The 13,579-nt window shown below is 35.5% G+C and overlaps 1 protein-coding gene across 2 annotated transcripts in view; it reads right to left on the minus strand.

Annotated features, from left to right (window-relative positions):
- Positions 1-4,504: 4,504 nt before the first annotated feature.
- yrt (erythrocyte membrane protein band 4.1-like yurt) overlaps positions 4,505-13,579 on the minus strand; it is a 255,318-nt gene continuing 246,243 nt past the window's right edge. For both annotated transcript variants that reach the window (XM_090380956.1, XM_090380954.1), the window contains one exon: positions 4,505-4,705. In XM_090380956.1, the coding sequence (XP_090237082.1) occupies positions 4,508-4,705 (198 nt within the window). In that variant the 3' untranslated portion in view covers positions 4,505-4,507. The remainder of the gene's footprint in view (positions 4,706-13,579) is intronic.

Here is a 13,579-nt window from a genome sequence, read left to right on the forward strand (position 1 = left end):
TCATTTTAATGTTTTCAAAGATTGTAATAATAAATTATAAAAAAATATGCCTGTATTATATATATTTATATAGAGAGAGGGAGTCCAAATGGATCCCTATATATATATAATTTTTAATTTCTATTAACATTGGAAATAATTTAATAAAATTTTAAAAAATTCATATACATTAACATAGTAGAGAGCTCTTTATGAACAATGTTGCAAGTATTGATTACAAAAAAGGGGCCTCTAAAGGCTCTTAACAGTGGGATAAAGATGAACCTGGCAGTGACACTCAAATGAGAATAAGTAACAACACTTCTCTATTTCAGAAGCATTTATTTGAAGTGCAGCAGGAAAGTTGTGTAGGATTTCACAAAAGGTGAAATCGTAGGTGAGTAAGAATGCTATTTATGTAAACTTAGTTTTGCTCTCTTGATATGATGCTTTCTACTAACTTACGTGTAAAGTTCTTGTATATTTAACTAATATAATTATAAACCATATTATGGTACTTTATATACATACCATTAGAAAGTACAAAACTGATAAAAAAGCCTTCTTTGTACTAAGAATAAAATCATTAAAAACTGAAGCCCTTTCATAAATCTTTTATAACCACACCAACACAAAGAAAATGTGAACTTTCTGATCTAGAGAGAGATATATCATATACACATTAATCTCAAATGCTCCCAAAAGATGTGACAGCATCTGCTGTTTCATCTAGAACAGTGATCAATAAGATGTTGATCACATCAATGTATGAATTCTTTAAAATGTGATAGGTCAATTTAAAAATTAATTTAATTTCTAAATTGACCTATCATATTTTAAACCTTCAGTCTTTGTACAATTTTCTGGACATTAATTATTGTGGAGATATTATAATGCTGTGCAACTGAAATTTGAAACCTATCCACAGTTGCTCTTATGATTTATTCAATACTCTTTCAGATAAATTAGTTACAGGGATCATCATTCCCCCCCCCAACCCGTGGCTGCAAATGTTAGATAATACTACTAATAAGATGCAGCTACAGTACAACACATATATATGATGACATGAAATACTCATACCCTATTCAGATTAGCAATAGTTTTTTTTTTTTTTTTTTTGCACTTTAGCTATGATAGTTCTGCAGTCTCTATCATTGATGATAGAGATGAGAAAAAATGCAAATTTAGAAAATAAATACTTCTATATATTTTTGAAGTTCAAAAATAATACAATACAAACATTGCTTCTGTGAAACTGTAAACATATATAACATCAGTATACATTACAGTCTCATTAAGCAATACTTTTAAAAAAGTAAGCACATGCTATGAATTAATGGAGGGATAATAAATGCATCCTTAGCAGTATGCGGAAATATTAAGAGCATTTTTTCCCCCTCTCGTCACTACAATTATATGCTTCTGATATTTTTAAATAAGTAGCTTTTGTATAATTAAAAATACGTATAGTATCTTAGTATAAACTTGAAAACATACCAGGATGAAGAGTTTTTGAAAATGTATATGAACAAGAAAGGTAGGCTACCATCATAAATATTGCTTTGCAAAACACTACTCCAAGGGCCAAGGTGTGGTATCCACACCACACAGAGGAATGCTGCCTTTCTGTGTTACTGGCAGTACATGACTCATCAACTGGTGCAATACCACTTTGCTTACTGGAGGCTTGAAGTATAAATTATGGCCATAAAACAAAAGGTAAACTAAGTTAACAAGGCTTTACTAAAATATCAGAAGTAGTAAAGCCAAGAAGCCACTTTATTTCTAAATGATGTAATTACTTAAAAATGTAATCCAGCAATCCAATTTCCATTACTAAATTGGCTGTTGGCATGCGCAGTTATACAGAATTTGTAGGTCCCGGCCATTCATATGTGAACTAGTAGGCTGAACTAATGCCAATCACAAATATACTGAAAAGTTGTCCAGTAAATTCATTTACTGAACAACTTAAATTGTGTTTGCAAGCAACATTTGTAAAAGCAGATTGCATTCCTTTTTTTTTTTCTTTTTTGAAATACTGAAAAAAAAAAAATACATTTGTTAATTTGTGCACATTAAGATTATCTAGTAATAAAACAATATAATAAAGGAGCTTTGATTGTACACCATGTATGAACACATTGTTTGTAGTTTGGGTGGTTAGTTATTTTTTAAATTTGTGCTGAGGCAACCAAAGTCCCTGAGAAATCTCATGTCTGCCTGCAATCCAGGGTCGTTTACCTGTTTTACTGGATGAAGTGACAATCTTTTGGTGGGTGAAGAAAGAAGCATGCAACCCACACCTGACCAAGATGGCTATGATTTGAATTTTATATAAAATTAAATATTTTATATTATATTTCTTAAATATTTAGCTTGCATTTTGCATAAAAGCAAGTGGCACTGAGGCTTGATGTTCAAAATGCAAATATAGGTGATCTGCAGTGGTATTTCATCAACTGGCATAAAAGAGGGAAATAATTTTATTTTTATTATACCGCACAGCTATGTACAGTAATTTGCAGTAAAGAAATGCAGTACTCTTTTTATTTTCTTTCTTTATGTATGAATATAACAACTTCTCAAAATCTGGCAAGGCTAATGAGGAGTACTGATAGAACCACCTAATCGTGACTTTGAAGACCACATAAAGTGTAAAACATATGCATGTTTGAAAAACATAACAAACTTGCCTGAAATCTGGATAAAAGTAAACGTTCTGTAAAAACCTGAAGATAACAGGTATGTTAATCTTAATATAAGTGGTTTTGTTTCAAATCTGGTTTGATTACCTAAGTTTTAAAATGACATGAATTTTGTGGTTTACACAAAGAATGTGGGCCTGCTACTCACTTCAAAGTTGAAGTGAAATAGCAGGCCCACATCTACCACTTGTTCAGAATCAGTTTATGAAACAGTTTGACCCCTATCATTAACTGTAAAGACATGTAATTATAAACTTTCAAACAATCTAGCATGTACAGAAAGTTACAGAGTGTGACTGAACTTAGGTTAGTGTAATTTGCATGAGAAAACCTTGTTAAAAACATGAAATTAAATCATAATTATAAAAATATTAAGTGTAATTATTGTGCAATGCAAGTGTTTGCCTATCCCTATACTTTTATGAATATTAAGCATTTGACAATGACCTACAAGAGAAACAAAAGCATGATTGCAATGCAGAATATCTTTTAACAATCGTTCACTACAGAGAGTAGCAAAGATGTCTACGTTCTTGATAGTTGTAAAGCAAATCCTGACACAGAAATGCTGATAAAAACATTCAAATATGGAAAGTATTTCTTCCAGTGGTGCATGTGATTCCTATTATCAGGTTTTAACATATACTGATAACATTAAATTTTCATAAACACATGATTAATTAAATTATTTGAGTAATGAGCAGCAGTGTAATTTTTAATGGCATTTAGTCACTAGGTAAAAATTTACATACAATTTCTCCATTATTCAAAACACATGCTAAAATATCTTATATAAAAGATACAAATATACCATGTTTAAGATCACAATCATCTTATAATTGGCATCACAGCTGGCTATATACTATAAAAAAAAAAAATAATAAAGAATTAATTTTTACTGAAAAATAACATTGGTAGCCACATCAACTAATGAGAGGTTCCTATAACTAAAATATTTTAGAATATTTCTGAATGTCAACAAAACATGGATCCTTTTTATACAGAATTAGATTCTACTAATTACTGTATTTTTCAGATATGCTTATGCCAAAGCAGTTTTTTCTTAATTGGAGATATTTAAACTAATATTTAAGTCAAAAAATAAATTCTGGAATTATATGTTGCCAATTCAGTTTCAAAAGAAATGATTCATGTTAATTAATTTTTAAAACTATTCAAAATCAGTCAAAAACATTCACAGTTATACATGCAAAAGGATAAATATTTTATTGCAACTTCTTAGAGGCAAGTTCAATTTCAGTACTAAGTTTTATAAGGTTTTTTTTTTTTTTTTTTAAATTTTTCTTTGACTATAGAGCAGTATCTATTTTACCTATTTGGCTTATGTTCTTGCTAATTACATTTTTGCTTCACAATTACATTCTATGCAAAAAAAAAAAAAAAAGTATCAAAATAATTACAGATTAAGCTGCTTTTGTTTGCAAAAGGTAAAATTTATAAAGTTGAAAAAAAAAAGTATATAAAAATATATTTTACTGGAATGAGTAGAAAAAACAGATAAATTTACACCAACTCACTAAAAGACTTACCAGAATAACACTATACTATGACACAAAGAAAAGACTGAATAACTGTACACTCTACATTAAATTACATAATTTGCAGATATAGCTACAAGCTTGGAATGTCCACCTAATAAATACAAGGCACATCAAGCAGAACTGTATAAATAGTATATCCACAAGTGAACAACATCATTAATGCCAGAATAACAAAAACATAACTTAAAACAGGAGTGCTAAAACTGGCACAAGAATTTAAATTTCACTATGCAGATATACATGCATGGACGGATGCTACAGCTCTGTTGTCATAACTGTACGCTGGATAGTAGAGGAATCTCGCCTTGTGGTAGTCTCATTAGGAGCCACATGCCATGGTGACAATTGGGTGATACTTGACGTCGATCTCTTCACAGACTGAACAGATATGTTTCGGGAACTGGCAGATGACACTGAGCGGGTTATTGGGTTTGCTCCTGCAAAGGAGGTTTCCTAAAACAGCAGCAATAAAAAAAAAAAAAATTGAGAAAACATGGTTTTCCAATTAAAACTCAAACAATGAATTCTGTAATTAACCCTATTACACTGTTCAACAAAAAAATTCTTTGAATTTGTTTCCTTTCTTAAGATAGGCAAACTTTACTAATTTTGGGTCAAGAAAAATGAACATGACTTCAGAAATTTTTTTTTAGCTCTATTTTTGAGATACAGTACTTTTGCTATTGTCTAAGAATATAGTAATTTCAGTAGTAGTCAAGAGTAAAAAGTAATATTAAAACAATCTCATATTTACATTTTCTTGATACACACAGTTGTTTTTAATTAAAACATAAAAACAACAAGAACACAAGATAACTGCACAGGAACAAAAAGTGCTTTCTCAAAATGTGGCCTATTCATGACAGAGCCTTCTTTTTGCTTGCCGCTTATATTCCACTTCCGGGGCATCTCTTATTACTGTCCAACAGTAGTCAGCAAGCATAGAAGCATTCCACCTAACCTGATATCTTCTTTCCATTACCGAAAAGTCTTGGTGGAATCAGTCACTGCACCACGTTTGTCAGGGAAGAAGTCCAGATGAGAGTCGAGAAAGTGACATGTTGCAGCCTAACTGATGATACTTTTCTAGAAGGTTGTTCACAGTCTCAACATATTTTCCAGCTCTTCGTTTTCCCAGGAAGTCATGCACAACACTTTTAAAGGCTTCCCAAGCTGCGTTCTCATTACCCTGGAGGACTCGCTCAAGGTTTTCATCCTTTAAAAGTTCATGAATTTGCGGACCAAGAAAGATCCCTTCCTTAACCTTAGCATCACTCAACAGTGGAAATTGCCCTCTCAGGTACTTGAAAGCTTCTCCATCCTGGTTCATCCCCTTAAAGTTCTTCATGAGTCCCAGTTTGATGTGTAAAGGGGGCAGAAGAATTTTGCTTTGCTCAACCAGAGGATTGTGCTGGACATTTTTTCCTCCGGGGTGCAGATTTTCCCTTGTAGTGTGAGGACCTAGTCCGACTGTCCTAATCATACAGGAAACAGCAGTACTTTGTGTATCCCAACTGCATGCCCAGCAGTATTGCAATCACTTTCCGGTCTCCACAGATCTGCTATTGGTAGTTTTTGTACTTCATTGTTTCCAGAATTAATTTCACTCATATGTCTCCTTAATGTGGACAGTATGGGCCTAGAGGAACTGAAGGAAGAGCATTGCCATTGTGGAGCAAAACAGCTTTTAAACTTAGCTTTGATGAGCTATGAATAGCCTTCAGTTGTGTGGGTTGTGCTCCACATTCAAAGCTGTCAATAAACCATTGACATCACAGGAGGCAACAAGGTTGTTTTCACTTTTAAAATATGGAGTCAAAGCATTCTGCCTGCTCCCGTACATGGATACCTTGACATTTGGTTGCAGAAGATTCCACTGTTGAAGCCTTGATCCCAGAAGCTCTGATTTATCTTTTGATAGATCTAGGTCTCGAATTAGATCCCTTAGTTCACCTTGAGTGATTCTGTGTGACTCACTCAGCGACTCAGGTTCTGGCACAAAATCAGGATCCTGTGATGTTGAAGGCCCAGGTTGACTATCATTCCTCACACTGTTCCCATCTTCATCAGACTCCGAAGTGTACTCTTCTGGAGGGTGAGGTACAGGCAGACCATCCCCATGTGCCAGCTAGCAGGTGGTTGGATAGCTGACGGGATGTTGGGGTATTCCACAGTCCACTTCCTTTTTTTTTTTTTGACATGCCATGCTGAAGAGGAGGCACCATGCAGAAATAAGTCATTTACATGATTTGAAGGATCCTCCAAATCATTAGGATGGCAAAAGGCATTTAAAGTTCTTTGTTATTCAACCATCCATGGAGATTTACAGTAGACGTGTCGCAGCAAATGTGAGGTGCCCAGGGTTTGTCTTCAACTCCTACCTTATAGCCAAAATAATGGTAGTAAGCTGTCTTCACAAGTGGAGTCAATTGGCATTTCTGAGTGGAAAATGTCACATTACCACAAACATAACACAAATTGTCAACACCATTAGCACATTTATGTGGCATCTTGGCTTTTTATGTAATTTTTGTCCATAAACCTGGGGGGGGGGGGAACCCAGAAACACTGTATCGATTCCTGTTTCAGTGCTACCAACCTATCTATTCTCTAGACTCCAAAATTCCCCTAAATCAGATGCTATATCGTGAAACCGAGAGCTAAGAGTTTTAAATGTTATATTCATTTTTATCATGCTGAAATTGACTATTTTCAAGCCAGAAACATTTTTGGTGTTGACCAGTGTTATTTATTTTTTAAAAAATTTTTCCTCCAAAAAAATTGAAATAATGTTTCCAATTACATATACAAAAGGAAGTCCAAGAAGAGAGCACTGTCATTAAGAGCACTCCCTACAAAAGTAAGGAGTAAATTAAAATCTCTCTCTCTCTCTATATATATATATATAATCCACATGCCTTGAAGGTAGTTAAGCATGGCCATTGTTTAGTCTACATGAGATGGAAAGCCAGTGCACGTGTCAACATATTTTATTTGTTGGTCAAACAGGTGGCTTATTTATTTTTCTATTGTATTCTGAGTTTATTCAAACATCTGTTTTGTCAGTTTTATCACAGGCAGAGTTGTTGAGAGACTGCACAGGCCCTGGGACAAACCTCATGCCACTGCCTTGCCTTTTTCTCTATGGAGTCTGGACTCCAATTCACCTCTATAATGTCCAGACCAGCTGCTCTTTCTTTTTCTAGAATGCAACACAGATTTCTGTAACTCAGAGTGCTGAGTGGCTACTGGGACCTCTAATAATGATAAAGGATTACTAGGATTAATGCGGAAAACAAACTATGATAAATTTGAGGTGCATTACTATGTTACATATTCAATAACAGGGAACTTCTGCTCCCACAAAAGACTGACACCAAGACTTCAGCAACACCTTGGTCTTCTGTCCTACTTAAAGATAACCATTATTCACAGTTCCACCTAAGTTGTTTACATCTTAAATTGTATGGCATCACCTAAACAGGTGAATCTGCTATGCATTTAAAAATCTGAAACACCATCAGGACAGGACAGCTGTTTCAAAGATTACTGGCTTCTTGTCAGCTAGCAGGTGACCTCTATTAGTGAATGCATGACAAAATGAGTGAATAATACATTAATGTTTAAGTGAACAGCCAAGTTATGTATGGAAGAAAACTTCCATTTAAACACATAAAAACCATTGTGTGCATTCCCCTTAGAAATCACCTGTTTAGGAACCATGAATAATAATATTTGTCTTCAAGTTGGACATAAGACTGAGTTCGTTGTGTTGTCCTTTTGAGGGAGCACAAAGTTACACACGACTAAGTACTCATCTGGAATGTGCACATAATGGTTGTTACATGGTTAAATCGAAATTTTCTTCCATACATAGAGAATTTCTTTCTCAGCTGTTTCCTAAGACATAATAATATATTCACTTAGTTCAGTATACACCCACTAAGAGATACCATCTGCCAGTTGATAAGTCAGTAAGCTAAACAACTGTCCTGGTAGTATCACAGATTTTCAAAAATTTTTATACTGTTGCTAACTTAGCTAGTTAGCAGTGATATAAAAATTTATATTTAATAAAAAGTAAATATATTGGTATTAATTTATATCCTTTTAATCCTAAGAGTGCCTCTAATTCAAACTCAATTCATATTCAGCACATAAGTCGACTTCAAAATTTAGACAATTTTTTAACACTTCAAAGGTTTATGTGCCAGAATATATGGTAAAAATTAAACTCATAAGATTCAAATCATTTATTTAATATAATCTAATGTTATGTAATAAAATGTAATGCATTTTCTGACAAAGTTATTTACTAGATGTGAAATAAACTGAAAAATTAAAGGCAATATTCAGTAAGCAATTTTCAACCTGATTCACTGCCTTTTATATAAAGAAGGAAAGCATTAGCATTGTAAACTCTTTTGAGCTAGTAGCCACGTCAGAGTATTTTCTTTTGGAAATGGAAGAATACTCAATTTTTCTCATCAATACACATAAATCATTGTATACTCCAATCACCACAATGCTATGTTGCACATGTGCTGGTCTGACTTTGAACAGCACACTTGAAACTGTCTCTAGTCTCACAAAAGTTAAAGCTCTGATGAATCCAACCAAAGTAATTCTTTCAGGGTGGCTGAAATTTCACTTACTGCTTTCAGTAAGGTGGTATTCAATCGAATTTATGCATGAGCTTCCTTAACAGTTTGGAATATATGAAACTTTTTTTTAAGTGATTTCTTGCAAGTAATTATATTTAGGCATACTCTCAACATGATGCTTACTGCAAATGGCATCTCTGCTGCCTGGTTTATAGCAACAGATTAAGTTCTGGATAACTTATGAACTAAACAATCTGGAAATGCACTGCAGAGTAACTGCTGAACTGATCAGGATAAAAGAAAAGTAAATTTAGCCCATAATGTACCCATGCATGTTTATAAGTAGTGCATATTTTAATGCATAATTTCTCTTTTGTAGGATCAAAAACCTCATTTTTTAGTGGCAAAACTTCGGTTGTTAATAGTTTTACAGCACATTAGCATCTTAGGCTACACTGTGGAATAGCCGGGAGAGGGACTGATTGCTAAATATAGTCTCCCAATTTGTAGAGACCTTTAAGAATTCCCTCAGCTATTACTGGCATTCCAACCCTCTGCCTAATGGCTAATTATAGTCCCAGCTGGCTGATTTTATTTATTTTTTTTATGGCAAATTGTAAAACTGGCCAAATCAAATCAAAATTAAATACATTAAAAGTTATATGCAAACCAAGAAGGTTACCATATCAATACACATAAAACAAAGAAGTAGTAAATACTAATAAAACAGTTGTAAATGTTTATGACTTGTAAAAATTGAAAAATTTCTGACATTATCTTTGTCACATAAAACCAACTGAGCGTTTAAGGCTCATCAGGCTGACTAAAAGTGCTAAAACATAAATGGTGTGCACAAATTAAATTCAGTCATTCAACAGAAGCATGTTGTTAGTTAAGACAGTGTCACACTACTGGCACATTGGAGAGTTATCAGCCCTCAGAAGAAAAGAATATGTAAAATAACTTAAGACTCTGATGTGGAGCAGAGAAAGAACAACTTCCTCTCTATGGTTCCTATGCACACTAGACTGCCATAGTCTGATTGCAGGCGCAGTCTCATAATTTCTTTGAAGTTTGTCAATACCATGAATGTTGCATTGGAGAACAGTTTCACATTACTTGCTGGTAATCTGTATAGAGGACTAGCATGCAAGGGGTCCTTCAGGGTTACAGCTGATTTGGCTTCAAGGTCAGCCAAATCATTTCCCAATCACAATATAGTTGGGAATCAATTCAGCAGAAGAAAACATCAAATTCAGATTGAAAAAGAATGAAATCTCTACAGAATTCAAGACAGGATTATATGAGAATTATAACTAATCATTTTTAAGGCATACAATGAACTTAGTCTGTGTAAATTTCTGGTGGTGATGGGAGATTTGTATGTGATCCAAGGCTAACTATAGCATTCAACTCTGCAGCATATATGCTGCAAAGTTGAATGCTATGGGAATGTCGGGAAAGGCTAACAGATACAAACATACAAATTAATTCCATATAAACTAGCAGGAAGTCAGAGTTCAGGTTGGTGTGCTAGCAAGAGTTGCAGGTAGACAGAAAATGGAGTAACAAACTTCCCATAGCTTTTAAGGGAAAAATCATATGCTGGTACACGAGCATTCCAGGATAACAGGGGTTGCTTTGATGATGGGACAACACTGTCTACCTCGATATGTAGTTCTTTGAGAGGCATTTGGACACAAAGACCAAATTGATGGCTGGTAGTCGGCAGATTAATACAGACTTTCTAAATGTGACTTGAACATTGATTTTCACATGGGATGATCTGATAGGAATCTCAGTTTTAAAGCATATTGTAAAGACAACCACTTTTGCTGAAGAGATAACAATGGCTCACTTGATTCCACAAAAAAGACTCTGGATAGGAGAAATTCAAAATGCCTCCAATAGCAATACAAATTGCTTGGTGGATAGGAGTTCGCCATAAAAGTACAGTTTCTGGCTAATGCATATGCCTGGATTTAGATCACACAAATGCATGATAGAAGCAGAGTAAGATGCACTGGTCATCAGCCCCAAGAGGAAGAGAATATAGCATGGAGGATGCTTAAACATCACTCTGTACATAGTTGACAGATGTGTTGCAGAAAAGTCTATGTTTTAGCATTAGCATTAGTAGAGGCATTTGATGCAAGAAAGCAAGCTTGTGCAGCATCAGCCAAAAAAAAAAAAAAAAATAAAATAAATAAAAAATAACCACTTCCACTTCACCCCTCTGTTCGTTCGAAATACCTGTCCAGCCGAGCCTTAAACTTATTTAAGCTATCAACTTCCACCACAAGGGATGGAAGTCTATTCCACCAACCAACCACCCGCTGGCTAAAGGCAAATTTCCTCACATCTATCCTACATCTGTCTTTTCTCAATTTGAAAATATGCCCTCTCAGGTGATTATTCTGAGCAAGAGGAAGAATCCCATCAGCATTGAGCATGCTCAAACCATTCAAGGCTTTATACACCTCTATCAGATCACCTCGCCGGTGCCTAGTCTCCAGACACTGTAATTTGCAAAACTTAAGCCTTTCTTCGTAAGAGCACCCCTTTGTTCCATTCACTAATCTTGTTGCCCTTCTCTGTACTCGTTCCAGCATCTCTACATCCTTCTTGAAATGAGGCCTCCAGACCTGTATACAGTACTCTAGGTGTGGTCTGACCATTGCCTTATACAAGGGAATAATCACCTCCTTATCCCTGCTAGAAAAATTCCTATATATCATTGACAATACACCATGAGCTACTCTTGCAGCCCGTCTGCACTGCTCAGAAAACTTCATATCTGCCTGCACAACCACCCCCAGGTCCCTTTCATTCTCTACCACTGTCAGTGTAGTACCACAGAGTTGATACGTTGCTCTGGGGTTGCTGTTTCCCATATGTAGTACTTTACATTTGTCAATGTTAAACTTCATTTGCCACCTCTCAGCCCATTTGCTCAACCTTTCCAGATCCTGTTGCAGCAGCATAGTGTCAGTAGTGTCCTTAACAACCCTACCAACTTTCGTATCGTCTGCAAACTTGGACATTAAGCTTGATATACCATCATCAATATCATTAATAAATACAGAAAACAACAATGGACCTAACATTGAACCCTGAGGGACTCTACTAATAACATTAGTCCACGATGAGCAGTGTCCATTGATTACCACTCTCTGTCTTCTCCCCCTCAACCACCCCTTTATCCATAGCAGCAATTTGCCTCCAATGCCACACTGCTCCAATTTGTGCAGCAGTCTTCCATGTGCAACAGTATCAAAAGCCTTTCTAAGATCCAAGTATATAATATCAAAGTTATTCCCTGCATCCAGTTCTTTTGTGACTGCATCATAGTATCCAATCAAATTGGTCAGGCAAGACTCCCCCTTAACGAAACCATGCTGTGTCTGAGCTATAACTGAAGTCTTGTCTAGATGATTCTGCAGTGCTTCTTTAACCAGTGCCTCCATTAATTTTCCAGGAACAGAAGTTAAACTAACAGGTCTATAATTACTTGTGTCACCCTTTGATCCTCCTTTGTGAATTGGGGTCACATTTGCACATCTCCAGTCCATGGGTACTTCCCCTGAGTCCAAGGAAGCTCTCATAATTATGGCTAAGGGTTTGCTTACTTCCTTTGCTGCCTCCTTTAATATAACTGGATAGATCCCATCCACCCCAGGTGCCTTTCTTGTATTTTTCTTCAACAATTTCTCTTCCTCTTTACTCTCAGTTATTACAAGATTCTCTAGCTTACTGCCAGAGTTGAATACACCTCTGGCATTCCCCTTGCTGAATAACTCCTCATGTGTGAATGTCGATGCAAAATATTCATTCAGTTTGTTGTTTGTTTTATCAAATACAAGTCCCAAAAATAGGTCTAGGGTACTACTGGAATAGCATTTTATCTAAGCCTCAATTTAGGTTCAAGATGAAGATTATGCTTGTTCAGCACTGCCCAGGAGCTGAGGCAATCAACAGCTTTTTGAAGCTGTCTTTCAATAATCCTCACATTGCATGAGAGAGAGAGAGGGGGGGAGAGGTAGGGAGGATCCTACATGAACTTGGAAAGGCCAATGGGATGAAACGTTTGTAATAAAAATGGCTTGGTGAACTCTAATACAGAGACTACAATGGTCTTTTAAAATAACAAATCTCCAAGTTGTGTCCTACACTTTTCTGTATCAAAGAACACGAACACTGAGTGCTCTTGTTGTAGGAAAGCATTTCGGATAGATGTTTAATTAGATGGTCCAAAAAGTGGACTTGTTCCTTTGGAAGCCACATCAATACTACAAAACAGGTTTGTTTCTGCATACACTATAAGATGAGCATTGACCATTCTCCTTAACATTAGTACAAACAACTAGTCGAAGTGATAGAAGGAAGTTGGAATTTTAGGATCCTTTCATGGCTTGGGAAAAGCAAGGACAATTTCCTTGTGCCAGGAATCCAGAACTACTGCTCAAAAAAAAAAAAAAAAAACAATTCTGGTAAAAGGTGCTTAATCATTTCATGATGGATAACATGTGGTCCAAAAGCACTTGTCTTAAGAGTAAAGTAAAGACAAATGTAAAGTACTACACATGGGAAACAGCAACCCCAGAGCAACATATCAACTCTGTGGTACTACACTGACAGTGGTAGAGAATGAAAGGGACTTGGGGGTGGTTGTGCAGGCAGATATGAAGTTCTCTGAGCAGTGCAGACGGGCTGCAAGAGTAGC

The sequence above is a fragment of the Mastigoproctus giganteus genome, chromosome 1, assembly GCF_048544385.1.
Source record: "Mastigoproctus giganteus isolate SK-2022 chromosome 1, ASM4854438v1, whole genome shotgun sequence".
Classification (NCBI taxonomy): domain Eukaryota; kingdom Metazoa; phylum Arthropoda; class Arachnida; order Uropygi; family Thelyphonidae; genus Mastigoproctus; species Mastigoproctus giganteus.